This window comes from Carettochelys insculpta, chromosome 16 (genome assembly GCF_033958435.1).
Source record: "Carettochelys insculpta isolate YL-2023 chromosome 16, ASM3395843v1, whole genome shotgun sequence".
In the NCBI taxonomy this organism is placed as follows: domain Eukaryota; kingdom Metazoa; phylum Chordata; order Testudines; family Carettochelyidae; genus Carettochelys; species Carettochelys insculpta.
The window spans coordinates 22,434,818-22,459,817 of record NC_134152.1 but is presented as its reverse complement, the minus strand read 5'-3'; the positions used below and the strand labels follow the sequence as shown (position 1 = coordinate 22,459,817).

General features: G+C 43.7%; 1 protein-coding gene across 3 annotated transcripts in view; it reads left to right on the top strand.

Annotated features, from left to right (window-relative positions):
* The first annotated feature begins 26 nt into the window (after positions 1–26).
* DCUN1D3 (defective in cullin neddylation 1 domain containing 3) overlaps positions 27–25,000 on the top strand; it is a 38,806-nt gene continuing 13,832 nt past the window's right edge. Inside the window, exons 1-3 of one of the 3 annotated variants that reach the window (XM_075010952.1) lie at positions 27–58; positions 16,639–16,715; positions 21,879–22,411. In XM_075010952.1, coding sequence (XP_074867053.1) covers positions 21,981–22,411 — 431 coding nt within the window. In that variant the 5' untranslated portion in view covers positions 27–58; positions 16,639–16,715; positions 21,879–21,980. Of the gene's footprint in view, positions 59–1,447; positions 1,529–15,202; positions 15,251–16,638; positions 16,716–21,878; positions 22,412–25,000 lie in introns of those variants that run through there. The other 2 variants (XM_075010954.1, XM_075010953.1) reach the window with 2 other exon arrangements.

Below are 25,000 nucleotides of genomic sequence, written 5' to 3'. Positions count from 1 at the left end.
GGAAGTGATGCAGGGGAGGGAGGGGGCCGAAGCTGAGTCTAGTTGGGAGCTGTCGAGGGTGAGTGGATTGGTCCCTGTCTCTTCCCGTCCGTTCCAGGGAGGCTTTGCTTGTGCTGGGCTGTGGGGGCCGGGAGGGGTAGGTGGGCTGTATGTCGCCGGGGGGCGGGGGGGGGTGTATAATAGAGCTGAGAAGAAGCATCATCCCTAAGCGCCCCTGCTCAGGAGCCAGGCTCTGCAGCCCCTGCGTGGGGGTGGCGGTGTGTGTCTTTGCCCATTGCTCTGCCCACTAAGGGGGAGCAGTGGGGTTCCTGCCCCCCGAGTGGGAAGTGGTGGGATCAGTGTTCCTCGTGCAGCCTGCTGGTGTGAGGAGTATCCGCATCTCTGAAGGGATGGACCGGGCTGGGAGGGGTTGTCCTGGGTCCAGCGTCCATCCCTTTGCCGTCTGAGTGGGGACGGTTTGTAGGGGTCTATACCCTGAAGCACCTCCAGCAGTAACTAATGCTAGTGCCCTAATAACAAATAGTTCCTCTGCTGCCGAGCTCTTTCTCGTGCACTTCCAGCCCTGTCCCCCTCTTAGAAGTATCAAGACAGCAGTTTCAGAGTTAGACCATAAACAGGCTCTCTCTCTGGAGCTTTTGGAGGTTGCCAGGGCCAGCAGTGAAAGAGAAGATTCCCTACCTCCTGCGGTATGTTGAGTAAAAGATGGGATGATGTAGTTTTGTTGCACACCAGGGAAAGTGGTGTGTAATGTAACATTCTAATTGAAGTGTTTTTTTTTTAACCTTATTTGTATGATCTTCCTACTTGAAGGCCATTGAAGCAGCTTAGGAAAGCATAGTTCCCCAGCCCCTGGGGACTAGTGATTAATTCACAGTATCTGTTGAAGTGATGTTCATATTTGGTTGGTAGTGCTATGTACAATGACATCAAGATGTCTTTCCATAAATCATCCATATCATTCCTGAACTACAACCATCTTTAGGGTGAAGGGTGGCTGCCAGCTGGCTCATAAGCACACTCCAGAGAGGTATTCTTTTAGAAAATTTAGCAATCGTCTAATGCTAAGTTGTGTGTGTGTATATACACTTCCCTAGTATATTTCAGAAAGTATGTGTGAGTGAAGTTATTCTTGGTTCCATTATTTGAAAATGCTGACCTTGCCCAGCCAGATTTTTAGTGTGCCAAATACACCATGTGTAAGCTGCAACTGTGCCCTAATCACTCCTATTGTTAAGGTTGTATAGACACTCTCATAGCTAATATTAATAAGAATTTTGGCATAATTTTGTAAACAATGTTGAATTGAACATTGATTGGGAAGAATTTCTCTCCTATTACAGTACTATTGCTGAAAGGGATACTTTGGTTTCTATATGTAACATGGCTAAAATGGTTAATGCTATGTTTTATCAAACGAATAGATACCTGTGATATCTGTGGAAAGATGGCTGTTTTGAAGAACATTCTTCTAAATTAATTATTCCATATTTAGTCTGCTATTTGGGCTGTAATGAAGTTTTTCTTATCAGTGAGTACTACATTCCAATACTTTATATTTGGCTGTTAAAGTAGAACTTCAGGTTAAGCCAGTACTGTATTTTCTGACAGGTCCTAATACACTTGTGATCAACCTTTCAGCTACAGAATTGTTCCAATGTAAAGCAATTATTTTGCCTCTAAATTTAAATACAATTTGCTAGTATCTTGTTTAGAATTTCCATGTTAAATATTTAATACATGGCTAGCAATTATTAATATTTGATATGGACTTACAGTGGAAAGAAGTAATGTTGAATATTTGTGGTTCTTGGGTGTGCCTGAACTCATAAAGGCTTGGCTGGGTCTCCAGTCACTCACATTTCAGGTACCTGCCAGGAGCAGAAGGAAGGTTTCTAGGCTAAAGCCTGGGGCTCAGAGTCATGAGATCTGAACTTGGCCCTGTTTTTATTTTTTTCTTAAATTATGTCACAAGTGCGCTGTAAGGCTTAATTAATGGTCTGTGAAGAGTTTTTATAGCTGCACAGATGAAAGGGAACATGCAGGATGCAACTAAGTGTCAGTATTGTCACACATGGAAAGGAGCTGCAGAGGCGGTACAGTTCTTGATTTGTGTTGACAAACTAGATCTAATTCCAGTGCAACCAGTGTTAGAAACTTGCTGGTAAATGCAAATTAAACATTTTTTTTCAATTCTAGTTATTTCTTAATAGCCAAATTGAGCTATAGTTCAGCCTTCATAAAATTGTTTCAAGATTGCTGAGGTACTAAGGGCATATCAGTAATAGTCCTTGACCATTTAACTTCATGCTCCTGTGATTCCTTTAGTCTTGAGAGTGATAACTTGTACCATCTGTAATTTGCCACTAGATCCCAGAAACAGTTTGGAGGCCTACAGATTGCAGGTATTTTGCTTCAGCTCTTAGTTAAGTGTTCATGATGAACTTGGCTGATGTGCTCAGTATGTGACTGTAGCAGTAGTTATTATAACTCATGGGGTTTTATAAATGTTTGTAGCAGCACTTGGGTGGTATGGCCTTAAGTGCTTAATGTGAAGGAATGGCAACATGATCAGTAACACGGTAAGAGGGTGATTTGGGCAACAATGTGGGGCAGCTATATCTACTTCTAGAGCAGCCTGAAAGGGGGAAAAAAGGAGCACCGTCCAAAGGACCGAGGCTGCCAGACTTCTTGGCATGCTTCAGATACAAATGGCACCGTTCTGGCCCCTCTTCTGCATATGTCAGTGAGGATGATGAAGAAAGTTCTGCCTGCTCCTTTCTTGTGGCCCTGTTTAGGGGGGTAGACTGAATGTTGTACCTTAAGCTCCATCAGTATGTGTATGATGGGCAGGTGTGGGGGAATAGAAAGTAATATTCTGAGCTATCATTGTAAAAAGAATTTTTGCCAAACTGGTCCAGTGCTGTCTTTAGACTCAGCAAACATTGTCAGTGCCTCTGTTGCTCCATGTTCTGTCAGTCTTGGTGGTTTTTGCTGCTGCTGGTGGTGTGGGAGGTACTTGTCAGTGTCACTACTACAATTGAGAACCCTGTGGGTAGGGTGAAACTGACACACTTTCATTCTTTTGTTTGTGAAAGTTAAAAACAGCAGAAACAATTGAACTGTTCCACTAGGCATTTAGGTACTGTAGTAAGGCCACCAAAAGTGGAGCCTGGGAATTATTAGAGTAATACAGATTTCTCAGCCTTAGTGCTGGGAGTGGGAAGAAAGATCTTCCCTAGTCTGGATCCTGAGGGGATGAAGATGTAGACTTATTAAAGGCTTACTGGCCAGTGGATATAAAGGAGCTCTGTAGCATCCTTGCTAGGAATACCAAAACCTGCCTTTTTCCATATAGCTGGGTTTCTCATTAAAAAGTTGTCTCTTTTGGTCTCTCTCATCTTCATTTGCTCCTGCCTAGCAGGCTTTGCCCTCTGGGTGTGGGGTGTCTAGCAGATTTTTTTTTCCCCCAAACATTGTCTTAAGTGACTTTAATATTTTGTGGATTATCTGCACTGGTGATATGGTTTATTTCTATACTTGGCTGTAGGTTATTATGCTGTAATGACATAGTAACTCAGCTTGAAGCAGTGGTAAGAGTGTAGTAATTTATATTAGCACGTGTTGTCTGGTCAAGAGCCAACTGCAATTTACCTCTGTGAACAGATCCTAGTAAACTGAATATGCTAGCTAAGAGTGTGTAAAAGTATTAGGCAGCCTTGTAAAGAGCTGAGTGGCAGGCAACATTTTTATTTTGTCTAGAAGAATAGTGAGACTCTGTTATAGTGTTGGAATGTGGAGTAGTTACAAATTAAAGTCAGAAATCCTAAGAGTCCTAACTATAATCCTTTAGTTCATGTCTGCTGTAACTTCATGCTGTCATGACCTAGCACCTCGGAAACTACTTAGCAATGGCAACCAATAGTCTTTCTAATCACTTCTATCCATGTGTGGGAAAATAATTTTATGTGCACTGAGGCATAAGTGAAGGTGCATCACTAGAAGAAACAAAAAATGAAGCTGTGGATGTTCTGCTGATCAGCTGGGTGGCGCTTGAATCTCTCCTGTGCAACTGCACAAACACACAGCTTACAGGGTGCACTGCTGGCAACTCTTTTTCTGTAGCATCTGAGAGCCCTGGGGATGATGGCAGTTGGCAAACCAAATATGAATTTGTAGCTTTGTGACAATGGCAAACATAACCAGTATGTATTGTTTATGCCTATAGAAAGGGATCACCTGTAAAACAGGTGAGAGTTGTATAGCCTTATGTACCTCTCACATGACATTCTGTGTGAGGTCCTGAATGTCACAGTCCAAACACTATAGAAGAATTACAGAGCATGGCAATCAAAGAGATCCGAGAATTGGAGGCTCAGACCTGAAGGGTGATGCTGCTGTAGAACAGGAAATCCAGCATAGTCAACTTGTCTGTAAATGCCTTCACAATGTATATACAAACAGCTATTATTTAGAGAATTATTTGTGCAGATATCTTGAAGTAAAAGAAAAAATTAGGGTAGATATTAGGAAAATGTACTTTAATTTGGGCAGTGGCAGAATGGTGCTTGAGACACTGTTACTCAGTCAACAGCAACGAAGGGTCCTGTGGCACCTTACAGACTAACAGGAAAGTTTTGAGCATGAGCTTTCGTGAGCACAGACTCACTTTATGCTGGTGCTCACGAAAGCTTGTGCTCAGAACTTTTCTGTTAGTCTGTAAGGTGCCACAGGACCCTTCGTTGCTGTTACAGATCCAGACTAACACGGCTACCCCTCCGATACTTATTACTCAGTCAAGTACTGCTTTTTTTTTTTTTTTTTGGTCATTTGTAGGAATACTGCAGAGAATTGAGCAAACTGTAGGTGGTCAGACTAGGTTAAAATATGAGCTCTATGCTGTTTTATCAGTATTTCAGAGAATAGTTCGGAATATCACTGTGGCTTCTGTAATATATAGTTTAGAGCTGATAAACTGATTTTAGTACAGGTTGCACTTCCACAGAGCCAGGGTAGGAGAGCAAACTGGAGCCAGTGTCCCCTGGCAGCCCTGCTTTGGGGGTTGGGCCAGACCTGGCATCCCCTACCAGCCCTGTGGGGGCCCAGGGCTGCTTTCCCCGGCAGCTGCGTGGAGAAAGCTGGGGTCAGGGAGCTGAGGAGCCAGCGGGGCTAAGGAGCATTAATCCCCACTTGTCCAGGAAAATCTCTTGTTTGGGACCACTGAGGTCCCCAGGATGCTGGACAAGGGAGGTGCAACCTGTAATACTGCTATTGAACTTTTGTCAGTGTTTCCATTACAGTCAAAAATTTAAGCTGAAAAAGTGAGGAAATTGATAGCGAAGGCTGTCGGGTGTGCTGTCACCAAGTGTTACTGGGCATAAATGTGACACAGATCTCAACAGCCGTGTGTGATAGAAAGGTTCTGCAAGTACAAAGATTCCACTGTATCATTTGTGTGCAGAACTAGATGAGGAACAACTTTTACTCTGCTTTTCCTAGCTTTTACTATCTAATTTCTTGTTCTTTCATATATCTAAGCTGTCAGTCTGACCCTTTGCTAGCCTTGCTGGGAGCAGCGGGGGGAGGGTGGTGGGGGGTGGTAAGGGAAGTGAGGAGGGGAGGCCAATCTCTTTATACAAACATTAGTGATTACTGTAAGAAACTCAAGAGCGTGTGTGTCTTCTAGAGAAGGGTTCAAGCAAGCAAGTTCTGATCCAAAGCACTTATAGTTCATAGGCATTTGTATGCGGAGCAATGGTGTTATTCCCAAGGTGAATATTAAGTGTTTGTATTATAGAATTTTCATTACAGTAAGGTGTGAGAGTTATCACTAACATAATATGATGGTTTAGAAATGTGAATGAATCTGTGCTTTATGTGTAACTGCGTGTGAAGTTTTATATTATGCCTTCTCTGTGTTAATAAAGCTTATAGCTATTATTAGTACATTTTAATTTTTAAAAAGTGAAAAGTCATCTAATGAATTCAAAGCTGAAGTGAAAGTTGTCATTATGTTGTTAAGTGCCTGGCTATTATTGAAATGTGTATGTTGGCTCAAGCTATTAAGAAAACATACACACCAACCAACCAACCAACTGGACAAAATCTTCTAAAGGTGCATTAAAAGACTTTGTTATTGGTTATAACCTGAATTCAGGCACTGTAGGGTTCTGTACTTTTTGGTGTCTCTGTTGATGGTGATACTGGTAACTTTTAGACAGTCAGACGCTGGATTTTTTTTATGCTGGTAACAATAATACAGAAGGCAGAACTCTCAAATCAGGCCTTTGCATATAGCTTAATATTAGGTTCTCCTTTACTTTTGCTTTAAAAATAAACTGTACAGAAGTCCATATATACTCTAACGTTTTATTCTTAATTACTTCCATTTACCTTAAGATTTTTTTTAAAAATTACCCTGCATTCATAACTTAATTCGTACAGCATGTAGACAGTATATTTCTTAGGAGTTGAATGTGCTCAGAACAAATAAATCCTGTGTATTGCTAGAATGCGAATTACAATATTATAATGCAAATATTAAGATAGAAAGCAAAATCTTTTTGTAAACGTTTTACATCTGATTTCTAAAATCTGGCTTTCCTTAGATATTTTTGACTCTTCCTCTCTTTAGACTTGTTCAACAAGTTGCCAAAGTTACTACCCTGCAGTTGGGGTCTTTTCCATTCATTATGAAATGTCCCACTCTGCACTGAACCTGTGTCATACTACCATTAATTAGCTAAAGCAGGGAATCTGATTTTGGGGGAGGAAAACTCAATTTTGTACACTAGTCCTCTGTTGTTTGGTGTCCATCACTCTTATGTCCTAAATATAAGAATAAATTCTTCATATTTACATTGACAGACCTAGTTGGCTTTGACCAAAAACTAGATTCCATTTTAATATGAAATGGAAGCCAAGTCCCGCAAATATAGGATGTTAGGTATTAGTAAAAAAAGGGATAGAAAATAAGACAAGGAGTATCTTACTGCCCCTATATATATCCGTGGTACTCCCACATCTTGAATATTGTGTTCAAAGATGTGGTCTCCTCACCTAAAAAAATATATCCTGGCACTGGAAGAGGTTCAGAAAAGGGCAACTAAAATTATTAGGAGCTTGGAACAGGTCCCGTATAAGGAGAGGCTAAAAAGATTGGGACTTTTCAGTTTAGAAAAGAGGAGACTGCGGGTGGACATGATAGAGGTGTATATAAAAGTATGACAGGTAGAGTGGGTGAATGAGGAGAAGTTATTTATTTGTGCCCATAATACAAGAACTAGAGGACACCAATTGAAATTAATGGGTAGCAAGTTTAAAACTAATAAAATAAAGTTCTTCTTCACTTAGCACATAGTTAACCTGTGGAACTCCTTGCCAGAGGAGATTGTGAAGGCTAAGACTAAAACAGAATTTAAGAAAGAGCTAGATAAATTCATGGAGGTTAGGTCCCATAAAAGGCTATTAGCCAAGGGTAGGAATGGTGTCCATGGCCTCTGATTGTCAGAGGAGGAGATGGATGGCAGGAGACAAATTGCTTGATCATTGTCTAGGGCCCACCCCCACTGGGGTACCTGGTACTGGCCACTGTCAGCAGATGTGCTACTGGGCTGGATGGACCTTTGGTCTGACCCGGTATGGCCGTTCTTATGTTCAAATATGTGGAATTAATTTAAAAAATGAGTCTTAGAACTAAATTTGCTTATTGCTAGGTGTAAGGGATTTCCCTCCTACTCGAACTCATTTGACTATAGTGACAGAGATAGAAGTGTTAGCCTGTATTCTATGAAAACAAACCAGCAGTCATGTAGCACTTTAAAGACTAACAAAATAATTTATTAGGTGATGAGCTTTTGTGGGACAGACCCACTTCTTCAGATCATCGCCATACCAGAACAGATTCATGAAAGCTCATCACCTAATAAATTATTTTGTTAGTCTTTAAAGTGCTACATGACTGCTGGTTTGTTTTCATTTGACTATTATCTGTCCAGAGTTCACTACTGATTGTATTTTGTCCTAGGCAAACCTGTAATTTTTGAATGAGATAAAAGCTTGCAGGCTAGATACTTCCAAACCCATAGGGTGGAAGTTAAAGCAGGACAAATTCAGATTGCAAATGTGTAAGTGTTTTTAAAAATGAGGGTAATTAACTGTTGGAACACTTTAATGAAAGCTGCATCTCCTCCATCTCTGGAGACTTTTGTATTACAATTACAGGTTTTTCTAAAAGATCTGTAGGATTTTTTTTTCCTGGATGGGGGTGGCAGGGTGGAGGGGAGACTTCCCTGGATGCTTTTTTAAAAAGGTCAGAATAGATGATCAGACTTCTGGCCTTGGAATCTCAGAACCTAGAGCTTTGCACATGTCTATCAAAACCTTAGTACAGATTGAACCTCTCTGGTCTGGCAATCTCTTGTCTGGCAACATCTGTGATGTGGTCTGATTTTTGTTAGCCGGATGACCACTTATCATGGGCATGGACAAGTTTTCTGCATTCCCATAAAGATTTACAGCCACCAGTCCTGGTTCTGTGTTCTGTGCTGCTGTTCAGCTGTAATTTACCCCTAAATGTCTAAGAGCCCAGTAAGCAGTGGAAGTGTTGGTAATGCTGCTAGACAATAGTGACTTCCTGTGGTCCTGCAAAGTCTCTTGTTTGTCACCGGTCAGGTCCCCAGGGCGACAGGCTAGAGGAGAGGTTCAGCTAGTATCATATCTTACCTCTGTCATTTACTCTGTAGCCATATTGCCTTTAGCTTGTGCAATATGCTGGCACGACAGCTCAGCATATTTAAACTACTTGCTAATTTTGCTAAAGGCTGTGCTGGTCTGTTGCTTCAGTCATTTACAACTTCTATTTTGGAAACCTTGAGTAAAGCCTATAATGAACTCTTAAAGCAACATGCTTGGCTATTAGCATTTCAAAATTAGTAGGCTTATGGCTTAACTTTTTAGAGTTGCAAGGGATCTAGAGTTGCCAATGAAATAATAATGAACTATGAAAATTAAACAGCAGCAAAAATGTAGCAGTTTGAAGACTAACAAAATGATTTATTTGGTGATGAGCATTCGTGGGACAGACCCACTTAAGTCACCCAATAAATCATTTTTGTTAGTCTTTAAAGTGCTACATTTCTGCTGTTTTGGTTTGTTGGAGTACAGACTAGCACAGCTACCTCTGTTACTATGAAAATTAAACTGGACCTTTTAGTCTTGAGATAGCACCAGTCATCTCCAGCTATCCATAAAAGAGGAACAAATTGGCATATCGTGCAGTGAAAGAAATATAAATACACTTGTTTCAAATGTCATTTTAAAGTATCAACAAGATAGGAAAATGACTGGGAGGCAGAAGATTTGGTTCTGGTTCAAGCTTTGCCACCAACTGACTCATATCTTTTGAGTGGTCACTTCATCTAGTTGTGGCTTGGTTCCTTTCCAGCCCTTGCCCATCTGTCTTTTGTGGCCTGAACTCTTCAAAGCAAAGTCGGTTTCATAGTGTGATTGCACTGATGCTCAGACTTAGCTCAGGCTAAGTCTATACTGCCAGTTTTATCAGGCTGCAACTTTTTGGCTCGGGTCCGTAAACACCCCACCCCTTTACTTCAAGTGCAGCAAGTTACAGCACGGTAAAGTGGCAATGTGAACCGGGATATAGTATTGGGAGCCACGCTCCCAGTGCAGTTAACTGCTCTCCTCATACAAGTGGTATACCTAGTGTGCCCGGAGACGCTCTCTCCATGTGCTCCTGCCCTGGCCACGCTGCGGCGACAGTCCTTTACACTTTTAAGCGTAGCAAAAGCCTCAGTCTCAGCTGGATCCTCTGGAGGCAACGGTAGTATAAATAGTAATAAAAGCGAGTGTGGGTTTGCATGGCGGGCTTCTTAAGATGACCGCTTGTGTGGAGAAGACAGAAATAATCATCAGCTTGCCACTAACCCATGAGGAATAACTCCCGCGATGATGTACCTGTGTCTGAAGGATTTATAAGCTCTTGAAAAGGTGAAGTTCACTAGACCTCGAGAATGAAAAGTAACTAACAGCACAGCAGGGAAGTTAATGGTTAACTGGTAAGCTTCACCCTAAATGGGTCAGACTTACTCATTATGGTCAATTGGTGGGGGCTGCTCCAGTCTCACAGAGACCACTGCAGGCAGGAGACTGCTCCAGTGTAGCCAGAAGCCCTTGTCTATGGTGGGCCCGGCCAGGGAGAGTTGTAGGTGGGGATTGCTCCAGGCAGGATGAAGCCCCTGGGCCTACAGCTGCCCTGGGAGCACTGCAGGTGGTGGTGGGGAATACTCCAGCCAGACTGGAATGTTCCCCATCCGTGGTGGGCCTTGACATGTCATGGGTTCTCTGGCTCAGCTGGAGCAGCCCCAAATGTGTGTGTGGAGGGTGGGGTGCTCCAGTCCAGCTGGAATCAAGTGCCCACCTCCTGCAGCCCCTCCCCACATGTAATTAGTTAAACTTGATGTTTAACTGGTTAGCTAATTAAACAGGATTTTACATCCCTCCTGTGCAGTTAGTTAGTGGTTCTGGCCATAAAAGATAAAGGTTTGGAAGAGGGGGAATCATCCAAGAAGTAATGCAAAGGTGGCTGTTTTTGCTGAAAAAACAAAGGGACTCAAAAGCCCTTTCAAGCAATGGGTCTTCTGAAGAACAAGAGTTGGGCTATGTCTACACTCGACATAGAAGTCGAATGCCAATACGCAATTTTAACTACGCCATTTGCATAGCTAAAATCGACTTATCGGCAGTCGACTTTGATGCCTGTCTTCATGGAGGAAGGTCGATGGAAGCTTTTCTCCTGTCCACCTTCCTTATTCCTTGCTGCTTACAAGGTGCTCCGGGGTCAACTTTGACCTCTGAGAGCATCATTTCATGCATGTGTGAAATCAAACCCCGGAAGATCAACCCTGAGTGGGTCAAGCTTCTGTGGCAGTGTATCTCTAGACTGGTTGTGAATGCCTTTACACCAACTTTTTAGACATGTCTTCTATCATATTTCCCTGTATTCTTCAGTCTGTTTTTCTTCTGCTAGCCTGTTCTAAAATTAACAGGATGATGGCTGAAGGGCTGAAACACCTACTCATAATTTTTTTTTTAGACTTTTTATTGCAATTTGGAAATCTTTGATTGTTTTATACTATTGCTTTTTCCCTTTCATAGAATATATTTGGATACAGACCATAGCAGAGCAGGTGTCTTCTGTGCAGAGTGCATGGAAGGAAAGAACTTTCTTTAATGGTACATTCCTAGACTACTTCTCTTACTAACAATGTCTAGACATGATCATTTAAAAATTCTTAACGACTTCCCAACTATCCTGAGACTTGCTGCAGGGTAGCTTTGGATGTTAGACTGTCTGCAGTTCATGCTACAATGAACTGTCTGCAGTTCTGATTCTTGGCAGAGCTAATTGGCTGAAAACATGGGCTGCAGTCAGTAAGTTGCCAGACCTGCTGTAAACGGGCTTCTAGGCATAGAGCTATATTTCAAAGGTGGGGGTTTTGCCTGAGGCCTGGCACTTTAAAAGGACCTGGGGCTCCCAACAGTCTTTCCTGTAAGCTGAGTGCGGGGGCAGCTGTCTAGGAGAGATTCAGGTGCTGCTCAGCTGATGGGTAGAGCGCCCCCCGCTGGCGGCATGTGTTCCTCTTGGTGGTGCACACTGCATGTCTTGGTGCACGTAACAAAACTTATTCTGCCCACGGACTCAGAAATGTTAGTGGGAACAGTGACTCCCAGCTACTGCTGCCCCTACAGCAAGAGCAACAGCAGGGGGAGTTCCAGGCCTCTTAAGCCATCACTGGAGCTCTGGGTGGTGCATGCCAGGTAGTGCTGAAGGGCTGACTGGGGAAGGCTAGTCCCCAGCCCTCATCCCTTCTGCCCAAGACCCTGACCCTTCCCAGTGCCTGGGTCCGCTGCTGCCCTCCTCTGTCCCCCACTTGGCCCGGGGCCCAATGAAGTTTGTCAGCCACCCTAAGCTCAGTTTTAAACTGACCTTCCTTACTGATATTGAAGATTCCCTGGAGAGAAGGTTTCACCTTGAGCGCTTTCATTGCTTCATTACACTATAATTTCTCTCACAAGCAGCCGCACTCAAAATTTTCCTCTGTCCCTTCCACACAGAGCCGGCTTCAAAGACAAAGTAGGAGGGTCTGTGTGACCCTAGTCACTTTTCTATTTTAGTAGGCCTCGTGTGAAGAGCTTCGGTCGGTGGAGGCACGGCCGTGTATTAATCCCGAGCCTCAAAATGAAATGTTTGTTTACAGAGTTTTGTGTAAGCTTTTTCCTGTTTTGATTTGTCTGGGTTCACATCCTCTAGGTTTGGACTCAAAGCAATATTCGTCTGACACTGGAATTTTGCTTTGTTTGGTTTGGTTTGGATTTGTTTAAAACCAGGACTTCAGTGGTTTCACTCATATTTATAACCCTGCTTGAGTTCACTGAAAGGTACTTGAACCTCCGTTTGTTTAATTAGAGCTACTCATTTGACACAAAACCTGGACAACTTTTCCTGTTTTTAGGTTTCACTCGAAAGGAAGGCCAGTTGTAAATAACAAGGTTTTTTAGATATAGTTATGTCAGGCAGGGATGGGAAGATGCGTGAGCCCCTAGTGTAGATGCAGTTATATTGCCAGTTTAGTTTACTAAACTTGATGGGAGGAGAGAAGACTGGGGCTGGAATAAGCTATGTTGGCAAACGTTAGAACTTGGTAGTGTAGACGCAGCCAGAGTGAAGTGGAGGAAACTTGTGGATGACCTGTGCCCCACCTGTGCCCCACCCAGATATCACATACTGGGATGCAAACTCTTGCCATTTGATGCAAAGGATGTACCTCAGGCATTTGTTCATGAATGTCTGTAGCATGTGAGTTGAAGGCTTTTTAGTATGCCAGGTTTCACATCCATGCAGGAGCACACTCTTCACATTTGTGTTGAAGAGCTGCAGTTTATCTTCGTAGACACTACTTGTGATCTCCATATGGGACAAAGAGTTTTGAATGCAGCTGTTACTGTCCCTATTCTGGCACTGATATCATTGTCTACTCCTCTGTCTTTGCCTATAATACTCCCCACGGAGGTGAACTGCTCCACATCATTCCCTCCCAGTGTGATGGTGGTGGTGTGGGACTGGTTGATCCTCATTTTCTTGATCTTTCCCTTGCTGATGCTCAGTCCAGGCATTACTAAACAACTAAAATGTTACAGGCCATCTCCTAACTCATTGTGGTGTAAAAGTTCTATTGACATGAGGGAGAAAGATGTTGTGGACTGATGGTAGCACGTGGCTACCAGAACTTTATAGCCTTGACCAAGAGGCCTAATTGAAACGTACTTTTGGCCTTCACCACAAAAGTGTGATGTCATTTATCTTTCAGAAAGTTTGATCATCGTTTCATGTGAGGTCAAAATAATGGGTTGGAGAAAGTATGTCACAATGTGTATTGCAATTCTGATCATCTGGAGGGCCTTTAAATATATACTTGAGTAGGTGGGACTTCCTAACTGCTAGCTCAAGCTAATTCTTTTGAATCCCACATGTTAGCGTTGTGAGGTGTGGTAACCCTAACCTAACAAGTTTAGCAAACCAGGGATAACTTTTTTTTTTTTAAAAGAAAAACAGAAACACCAGCTTTGAGTAGCTCTGAAATCAACTATTCCTTGCTGTTTTGTAGCTATTTAGAGATTGCTTTGTTCACACTGTACTGCAAGTATCAACATGCAACGCAACTGATGCAGAAATAACTAGGGAAAATGTGGAGCTGACTGTTTTAACAGATGCTAAATTTGCTGGCACCTGGCACTACATCATATGCATCCACAGGTCAGCCAAGGTGGAAACTATGTCACACTATCCTGGAAAATGATTTGGTTTTCACTAGCTAGGTCTGAACTATATCAGTCATTTTGGTCTTACCACAATTAAATTCACCATTTGCATTTTGTGCTGTAGTTAATTGGAAACGTAGATTTGGTGGTCCAGTCTCATGATATTTTCAGATAGCATAAAACTGTGTGTAGCACTTCCCTGCATAAGTGTCTTTTTTCCATGGCATTGCTTATAGCATAGTTTGTCAAAAATGTCTGGAATATATAAAAGCCCAGAGGACGAGTACAAGCGCTGCAGTCAGAACACAACATTTTTCTTTTACCTTTTTCTATTTTGAGTGAGTACAAAACCACCTAGCTTCAGAGATTTGTTTTCGATACTCCCAGAACTTGAACTCACACTGTGCTGTGTTGAAGCTGTTTTGCTCTGCACTAGTTCTCTTTTTGGTGTATAGGTTGCACCTCTGAATTCCGGTACACTCTCATCCGGGAGCATCCCTTGTCCGGCATGACCACAGATGTTGCCAGGTGAGAGAGTAGCGGCTGCTGCAGGAGCCCCCACAGGGCTAGGAGCTGGAACCCCCTGCCTGCCTTGTGGCAGTGTGCAGGGAACAGGGCTAGGAGCTCCTGCTTGTCCCATGGCAGCAAGGGCCTGGAGGCTGCCATGGATCAGTGAGCTGGAGCTCCCTTCTGCTCTGTGGCAGCCAGGGGGGCAAGGGTTAGCGGGAGCCACATGGCAGCCTGGGCTGGTGAGAGAGCCTGCAGGCTGGAGGTTCACCAACCCCTGATTGCAGAACCCCTGCACCTTCCCTCATCCAGCCAATTCTCTTGTCCACAGTCAGTCAGGTCCCGAGCATTTTGGATAAGGGAGGTGCAAACTGTGCTTGAAGCAGCATGGGTGTGGGGGTGAAATAAAAGATGGATGGTCCCTCCGGATCCACTCCCTACTTTTTTCCACTGGGAAAGCTGCGTGCTTCCTAACCAGCTGTTCTAATCTTAACAATGAGCAAAAAAGAGGCACCTCTCAATCAGCTGGCCTTGCTCCCCAGCTGTACTGAGCCATATGTCCTCCTTTACTGTTCTTATTAGTACCACAGAGCAAAGGTGGCTCTGGACGAGTGAGCTGATGTGCTTTTCTAGCTTGTACATGAGCACAGTTGTAAGGCGGATTCTTCACTCAGAACTTCTGTTGTGTAAGCCAGACAGAACCCAGTGTGATTTTCAGATTTGGGGTTAAATTTGCAGTGCTGGGAGTTAAGGAAGAGGCTTCTTATGGTAAACAAGAGGGTGTGTTTGCACAAGAGCTGAAAGGTGTAAATTCCTACTTGGAGAGACCTACCAGCGTAAGCTTGAAACACGGCTAAAGTGCTGAAAATTGAAGTATAACTTGGATAATGGGAGAGGCCAGCCACACCAAGTAAGTGCGTGAGGGCTTGGACAGGATCTTACTCAGGGTATCTGGGGCCTGTGTTTCTGCAGCTGTACTTCTCTTTTTGTTTAATTCTCTGAGGAAGTGAGGGTCTGTTTCTTCCAGCCATGGTTGGCCGGAGACTGCGCCGGGCCCTGGGAAATGCAGGGGTAGGGGCTCAACTGCAGGCCCTGGGAAGGGGTGGGGAGTCAAGTGGAAGGGGCAGGGCTAGGGGTAGCCAGCCCTCAGCACCACCCAGATGGGACCGTGCCTCTCCTACTCAGCCCTCACTGCTACCCGGACCATACTGCAGAGGCTCTGGTAGTGATTTAAAAAGCCTGGTGCTCCATTCACCTCTGGCAGCAGCAGTGGCCTCCTGAACTGCCACCAGCAGCAGTCCACCACTTCCAGCTCTAGTCGGTGTTTTATCAGGAACTTCACATACCTTGCCTGTATTTTATCTGGAAGTCCATGACACACAATAAACATGGAGCCTTACAGTGCTGTTTTGGGGGGCAGTCCCTTTTCAGAGTAGAGCTACACTCCAAATGGTATTTATTTGGTTCTCCTGTGGACTGTCCCCTTACTCGATACTAATTACTGATTGGTGCAGATACTAGAGTAGGGGTTGGCCCCCCAGGCACATGAGCTGATTTAGAGTGGTGTGTGGCAGGAGCTCAGTTCTGCCCCTTGGCCCCCATGCAGCATGGGGTGGCAGCACAGGGTCCCCGCTGAAGTCAGCACTTTTTTGTAATTGTGGGTGAGAAAACACATTTTAGATCCCAGCAAGGAATGACCTTTTATACTTTAAAGCTAATCCTTGATAAAGCAATGCTGGAGTCGCAAGAAGGCTACACTGCCAATGCTAAGAAGGACTGTTCGTTACTTTAAAAAGTGTCAGCGGCTCTCCCACTGTACACGAAGGTCGATGTCATTTGGCACTCTGCCTTGGGAAGGCTGCTCACCCCTGCATTACAGTATGTATTCTAACTTATCTTGAACGCAAGAATTGAAAAGCCCTGCTAAAAGTCCTAAAAGCTCAGGAAGCTGAAATGGCCTGAAGCTGAAACTTCCACTGAGATAAAAGTGTTGTTTATATCTGATATCTTAATTATATTCTGGGTTCAAATAACAATGTAATAGTTTGATGTGAATTATCTCTGAAATTGAGCTAATGCTGGCTAATGTTGCTCTAATCATTTACTAATTTAAAGGGTTCCTAGTTCATAGAAATGTTACTCTTACAACAAATAGATTTTAGTTGTGGGGAAAAACGCAAATTCATGATGTGTTCTTGTGTGTGATGATCGTTGGTTGTATTGTAAAGATGCACTTTATCTTACTGCAGTCTGGTTATTACAGTGTACAGATTTCTGAGTAGTGCTCTTGTTTTACAGCATTCCATGCAGAGACGTGGAACTCTGAAGGAAACTTAAAAATGGAAAAAAATGATCCCTCATGGATTTGAGATTATGTAAGTAATAACATTTTTGTGAAGTTTAATAGACGTTTGAGAAGGTAAAACTGCTCTTAGAGCAGCCTGTCCATGCCCCTTTCAGAATAAAAGAACTAAGGTTGGCATTTGTAAAGTTTCCTCTGGATACTATGCTGTCATGCCATACATGCCCACAGTGGTGCTGGGCAGATTTCTGAAGAAGTCTAGCTTCATTTCTGCTGGAAACTTCCCGTGGATTTGCTGGGAGATGCTAAGAAAGCAAGGATATCCTACAGAACTTCAGCCACACGATCACCTTGGATTATGCTCCCTCGGTTAAGATGGAGGAGGTTCTCTACCAGTTGGTTGGGCTGAACTTCCATTTGTAGTTGGAAACCCTAAACTTTTAATATTTTTTCATGCACTGGAGGGAAATCTGTTTTGGGTTTTCCCTGACTACTTATCTTGCCATTTTACCTAATTGCTCTCCTTGGAATTTAAATTTCTGATGCAATTTTTCTTCCATAAACTAATGCAGTTTATAACTTCTTTGTTTTTTAGGTGCTAAGAGCATCACTCTTGGTTATATTATTAGATTGTTGGTAATTATGTTACAGGTTGTAGTTAATGCCTTACTGCTCAGTAAGTTGTCTAGCTTAACAAAAAACCCTTCACTTCTTACTTTACTCCCAGCATCTCCCACTAGATCCCTGGTGTCCCACATACTAGCATGTGGCTATTTGACCAGCTGAGTGGGGCTAGTTGGCTTGAACAACAACTGTATTTTCAAAATACTGTGGCTAGTTCACTATAATGGCTACTTCTTCAGAACTGGTTGGGCACCACAGCTCTAGAATGTTCCTACTTCTTTGACTGAAAATAATTGCTGTGGTGGAGTCAGTTCAGTTTTATTCTGTTCAGTTTTTCCCAGCTACTTTCTTACCCACTTTTCTTTTTTTTAAATTAATGGCTGTATTAATAAGATTTTTCTGAATGGTTTCTCTCTCTCTCTCTCTCTCTCTCTCTCTCTCTCTCTCTCTCTCTCTCTCACACACACACACACACACACACACACACACACACTCTCTCTCTCTCTCTCTCTCTCTCTCTCTCTCTCTCACACACACACACACACACACACACACACACACACACACACACACACACACACACACACACACACACACACACACACACAATGATGGCCTGCAAATCTTATTCGTAGTGGTGGGCTTTCTTTTCCGGTTAGTGACTACTAACGGTTGGGTTCTCAGTTGTTTCCTTTTCTTTGGGAAAAGTAGAGTCACAAAGCTGATTCATGCTTAGCTGTAAGCTATTGTTTAATAGTTGCCTGGACAATCACAATCCTTCAGGAGTTAGTGTTCTGTAGCTTTGATTTCTTCAGCTTTTGGTGCCAGATTTTATTCCTCAGTAGCATTAACAAGCTTTTTCCTCTAGTTCAGAGGTTCTCAAACTGTGGTTCCCATTCAGGTAGTCTGTGGATAGGCCCCTCTAAAATGCACACTTGGGCAGCTGCATGTTAGAGAATGGAGGGCTGTCCACCAAATTTGTTGCTCGCAGGTGTGTATCCATTAAGTGCCTGGATCCTGGATAAAATGCACATGTAAGGTGAGGTGCTGGCCTTGGAGGAGTTGGAGGTAGGTGGGAGGGGCAGCAGAGTGAGATGGGGGAAATAGGATATAGTATGGGGGAGGCATGAAGAAAAAATTTGAGAACCGCTGTGCTAGTTTGTCATTAATTAGCTGCATGGCCCCTCACTCTCTGTGTGCAGCCACCAGACATGCACCTTAAAGGGAACTATCCATGAACCACCTGAATGGAGCTGTAAAACCACAGTTGGAGAATCTCGGGGCTAGTGACCAGGTGGGAGTGGTTCCACCAGTGTGAAAGCAGCATTCCCAACCTGAAGCAGCATTCGAAAAGAATCGAAAATTGCAGAACAAGATACAGGAGAAACTGTCTCCGGGTGCAGCTTGACGCTCTTTTTTTTTTTTTTTTTTTTAAAGCTGGTTTTACTATTCTAGAGCAAAAGTACTTCCAAAGAATTGGAACACTGCCTCAAGTTTGCTACATGATAAGATGAGTGAGGAATTAAAACAATGGTACTTTAAATCTCTTCTGATGTCTGCCTGCAGTAAGTGGGATTACTTTTTGGAACAGCTACTCAGTGGAGGGAAGGGAGATGTTCCACTTCCGGACAAAGCTGACACTGGGCTTTGCTGGTGTGGGTGCTGTGCTATTATGAGCGAAGCACTGCTAGCAGACGGCAAATCTCATAATAAAAGACAGATGGGTTAGAATGTAAGAAAATCCTTTCTGAAGTGGAGAGGTGTGTGGGCAGAAGTTGTTTTGAAACTATACACTTGGTTAATTTGCACCCTGTAGGTTAACGTAAAACTAACTTGTGACAGCATTTTCTGAAACTACCATGAAGATAAGATCATCTTCCTTCCACTGTCTGTTGATAACATTGACTGGTTGAGACCTTCTTGTTATGTAATATAATCAATGTCATTAGGAAAAATAGTAATGAAATCAACATTGCCATATTGTACAAAATGACACGAACAGATTTAAATACCAGAAATCTTTCTCATGTAAATTATAGTCATACAGTGTGAACTTTCTTCTTTTGTTTATATAATATAAAATCAAAATTTATCATATTGGATCAGATCAGTGATCCATGTAATGATGCATTCAGTAACCTGCCTGTGGCTAGGGCCAGTACCAGGAACTTAAAATTCTAAGCTAGCAAGCAGTTATGGGATCTCTTGTCCAGAGGAAATTTTTCTAATCCCCCAAGAACTAAAGGTTATGCATGATGGTTTATACCCTGCCAAAGCCCACCTTTCAAAAAAACCAAAAAAGCTCTAACTTTGGACTTTCATTTTACCAGAGGTGGAAAAAGTACCCAAAGTTACCTGAGTAAAAGTACAGCTTCTGAGAGGTGTGTGTGGGATGAACTTAAGTATAGGTCACTGGTGCCCCTCTGGAAAACTACTTGAGTAAAAGTTCACACACTCACATCGCATTTTTTTGTACTCAAATAACCACAAGTGAAAGCAGCTGCACTTTTACTTAAGTAACTTTTTGCATATTTCCCCCCTCTGCATTTTGCTCATTTTCTCTTGCATGGTTTGCTTAAAAACAAAAATGTAATCTGTGGTAGCTATGCTATTCACTTATCTATGTGTTGGATATTACCTCTGTCAGGTGATGGACCTATCAGCTATCCATTCAGAAGTAAATTTAGATTGACTCAGATCAATTTCAATAAATCAAAGAAGGAGTTGGTATCCTGGAATTATTTAATCAGTATTTTGCATTTAATATACCCTGTGTTCAATATAGCAGTGTTCTACTCACAACTGATTTTTCTTTCAGTGGAGTGAAATGTTTGTGATGCAGATTCACAGGTCAGAGCAGAGGCTGGGCTTGGTGGAAGGGTGTGGACACCTGCCCCAGGGTTGCAGGGACTCATGCTGGCAGTTGTGTAGGCGAGACTGGGGAGCTGCTTGGACTGTAGATGGTTCAGGGGCTGTGATTTTGAGACCCCTGCTCTAGAGGAAGAGGATCTAAGTGTGTCTCCAGGGCACTCCGGAGGACAAGGGAGTATGTGATTGATTGCAGTGCATAGAAACATACCTCAGCTAGCTTTAATCAGCTTAGTGCAGATACCAAGAACAGCAGCAGCAGCACAAGCTTCTTCACAGATGTGCAAACCTGCCTGATACTCCGGGTACCTATTTAGATGGGCAGCAAGCACTGAAGTTTTTACATCACTACTATCGGTAGCAGTGCTAGCTAGGCTAAAGCTAGCTTGTATAACTAATATTCTGCAGTCACACCTTTGATTGCAGTGTAAACATACTCTTAGTTTCTGGAGCAATAATTTGCTCTTGGTTCCACTTCTGGTAGTGTTAGCTGGCAACTGGCTTACGATTACAAATCCAAGTCCTACTTATAAGTTGAACAGACAAGGGGGAGGAAGGAATAACATATCCTTCTCTATTAGCCTTATTTGATTCTTATCTTAGTTGGTTACTCTTCCACACTGTGGAAACAGTGAGAGATAAGGAATGGAAGTAAAGTTACAGGGGAAACTGTAATGAAAAGGCACTAAAGGTCTAGTTATTGATTGCAGGCTGCTACTTAATTGACAGAGGCAAGACACAAGTGAGTAGTTGTGACCTGGATTGGAGGAGGAGAAATAAGATACAATTCTGAACTTTGATTTTTTTTTTCTTAATGTTTAAGCCTAAAACTGTCCCTTGGCGTGATATTTGGTAAAGGATTTTGTTTCGTTTTAATCTGAATTTTGCATAGATGCCATACGATCTGTTAAGAGAGATATTGTAACTTTAATAACTTGATTAGTTTGCAATGGCTACAGAAGGAATTAGGGTATTTCGTTTAGTTTACATTTATACGCTTGAAGTAGGTGTGTTATTTCTTCACTATGTGTATGAAACTTTTATTGGTAAATCTCCACCTGCCCTGCTCCCAGCCACTCACACTCCTTTCCTCTCTGGGAACTAGGGCAGGTATAGTACTTGAAACTATGAATAGCTCCACTACTGAATTGATATTATAATCTTCCAAGAAAGATGGGTGTCCTCTTCTAACCACCTTCCTGCTCTGTAAACATGCAGCCTACATACATGAAAACAAAAATGTAGCTTTGAATGTTGGTCCAAAACTGGCCAAAGTCAATAAAAAGTCAAAGTTAATGTTGGTGCCTCAGACAGCACATGGTGTCCTTGCCCTATGTTCCTTTGTTTCACAGTTTTGTGTGTGTATTATACTGTATTAAGTGTGTCATGGTTTTAAAATGATTTCCCCTAAAATATTTCAGGGTTGGAGTAGTCTGTCTTGGTGAATTCTGCACATGAATCAACCTCTTTGTAACCTATGTTACAGTAAGAATTTTAGGAATTTCCTTTATTAGGACCCGTTAGCATACTGCGGCTGCTAAGTGAGCTGCCTTGCTTTCCAGGTAACGCAAGGGACCTCATTGGAAATTGCCACAAATACAGGCGCACACATACCCTAGCTTTCTGTATGTGATTTCAGGAGGTTGAGCTTTGCTTACTGAAAAGCAGTTAGTCTCCTGTTTAGTTGCCTGTTTGTGTACTTAATGTGGTCTTCAGTGATTTTCATTTTAAATCTTATTTCCAGATTAGTCGGCTCCCACTGATGGCATGTTGAAGTTCAATGACCAGCGGCTGACAGGGCATCAGCTCAGAAGGAGACTGCTCTAAAAGCTGGGCTGGCAACAACATGGGCCAGTGTGTCACTAAGTGCAAGAATCCTTCTTCCACCCTGGGCAGCAAAAATGGAGACAGAGAATCTAGCAGCAAGTCACATGGCAAAAGGGGTACAGTTCACAAAGAAGAACATACCTCAGAGTGTGTGAAATCCTCGGGGGACATACTTGTCAATGGGACAAAGAAAACGGATGCTGCTTTAGACTCCAGTCAACCGCCAACTTTCTCTGGGGATGCAAAGAAGGAGCCAGTTTCTGGCACAGAGGAATCTTCCATTCAAAGGATTGGGGAATTGTTTAGGAGATACAAGGACGAACGGGAAGATGCCATATTGGAAGAAGGAATGGAACGTTTTTGCAATGACCTCTGTGTGGATCCCACTGAATTTAAAGTGCTAGTCTTGGCTTGGAAATTCCAGGCTGCTACCATGTGCAAATTTACAAGGTTAGTTCATATGACGTTTTGTAAATATTTCTTATGTTCAAACATATCCTATCTTCTATGAGCTCCTGAGAAGCCCTTTTAGCTTTGCATGTCTACTCCTTTTTCGTATAATTTGATTGAACTTAAGGGAAAAAAATAGTTATAAAGGAAATGTCGTTCATTCACTGCAACACATCAATCTTCTGTGCTTGAAGGCACACTTCAGAAATCATGCTGCCTATGGGGAAAAGTGCAGGAGAGATCTCAATCTCACTGTAACACTGAAATACCACAGTCCATGTTATCCTCTCCCATACCACCCAGATAATATTAGACCTTGCTGAAGCTGATTTCTGCTGTAAAGCAAATAAGATAAATGTAATGTAAAGTTGGCTACTAACATCTGCATAATCCACTACACTCACTTGATTGTTACTGTTCTGATGGATTTATTTAGCAGGCTGTTTTATTGCCTGTGCAAGGTTCCTGCATTGCCAGTGTTACATGTGGCATTTTTTGCTTTCTGTGGACTAGAGCCTTCGCATTTTTTCCTTTTCTTACATTTGTGTGTAGTGCTTTTCCTGGTGGCAACCAGCTGCCTTTTTAGCACGTTTCATAGGGCATGGGGACAAACCATCACTCGTACGCCTGAGGGAATTCTGTGCGGGGGGTGGAAAAATGGCATCCAATATTTTAAAACTTTGTAACTTTTATTTGACAGTAAAATGTGGAGGCTAGCTCCACAGAGGTGGGAGATCACACTGCTATCTCCCCCGCCCCCCACCACCAATCATGCCTTTCACCTCCCTTGGACACAGACTTGGCAGTGAGGCTGTACCTGAACCAGACACTGTGCAAGGGTCAAGCCTGCCCCAGAAATACCCTGGAACTGAACCGCTTGTGACAGGTGCACCAGGTATAGGCTGGCAGGCTCTGCTCAGCCAGTTCCAAGTGTGGAGGCTTAGTGTAGGGTGACCCAGGTGTGGGATGAGAGGGTTCTGTGTTGGGCAGTCTGGGTGGGGTAGCTCCTTGGTGAGGAGTGGGGTCCAGATGCTATGGGGATCTGGATGCACAAAGGCTCGTTGGTGGTGTTCTGAGTGCAGGGCAATGGGACTCTGGAAGGGAGTCCAGGTGATGGTGGTTGGGACTCAGCTGGGGGTCTGGGTAGTGGAGAAATGGGATTTGGTGGAGTGGGAGTTCCAAGTGTGGGGAACTCAGTTGGGTGGTCTAAGTGCATAGGGGATAGGGGCTTATTGGGGGTGGGCTTCCAAGTGTGGGGGGTTCAGCAGGTGGCAGTCTCAGTGCAGGAGTGGGGTACAGACGTGGGAGGGTTAGGGTGCTGCCACACTCCCCGGCTTTAAGCGGTTTCCATTATATCCAGGGTTCACAGTTTGGTCCAATGGCTTGTGGCGACCCCCCACTATACAGATTGCTCCAGCATCCTGGCCTGTCCTTGGGGCCTGGCCGCTCTGTGCAGGGAAAGTGTGCTTCTCCCGCACCTTCATCTCAGCTGGGAGTAGCAGCTGAGACAGGTGCAGGGTAGGAGTCACCAGCTAGGATGTCTCCAGCCTCAATGGAACTGGGGAAGTTCAGGTTCATTGGGCTCAGCAGGTGCAGGAGGAGTCTGGGGATGAGGCTCAGTGGGAGGAGTCTGGGGATGAGGGGTTTGGAAACATGGGGGCTCGTTGGAAGGAGGCAGGTCTAATCCGGCACAGACTGGGACATCCTCCACTCCCCCCACCCTCTGATTTTACTTCTGTGCCTGCTGCTCTGCGTGCCCCAAACCACACACCAGCACTGCTGGGGAGGGACGCACAGCCATTCTTCAGGCTTCTCTTTGCTTCCTCTCCGTTTGTGTCTAGAGAAGCAAGGAAATCTGTGAACAACATGAATTCTGTGCCCATGCAGTGGCACAGAATTTCCCCAGGAGTGTGATCAACAAGAACCCAACCAACCAACCAAACTCCTGAGGTTTTCAATGCCCAGCTGGAGAAGACAGATTGGAGATGCACACATCTCCTAGAGCTGGAAGGGACCTTGGGAGGTCATCTAGTCCAGTCCCCTGCCCTCTTGGCAGGACCAAGCACCATCCCTGACATCTATTTGCCCCAATTCCTAAATGGCCCTCAAGGACTGAACTCACAACCCCAGGTTTAGCAAACCAATGCTCATTTTGTCTCTTTCTGAATGTTCTGACTAGTCAGTAACATAGTAGCGATAATCAGATACTGGTCCTCCCTTCAAAAGATTTTGGTATAACTGTTTGCGTAGTGCACTAATACGTATTCACACCTTGGGTGGTGGAAGTTAGGCTTTCCGATACTACACTACCAACAAGGTTGGTGTCTCCATGTGTGATGGAGTGGGGGGAGTGCATGTGTGAGTCAGGCTGGATGTCTGAGGCAAGCAGCAGCTCCCAGTGGCTAAGGATGACCCTGGGGCTACAACTGGCAGGTAACACCTCTGCCCTGAACAAAGAGGAGGGAGGAGCTGAGCTGAGTTTTGAATCAGGGGCGGCAGTTAGGAAGCTGGGGAAAGAGGAGCTGGAAGGCAGCCAGCCGGAGGAGGGGGAAAGCTACACCCCAGAGGGGCACCCCTCGGGGTCTTCTC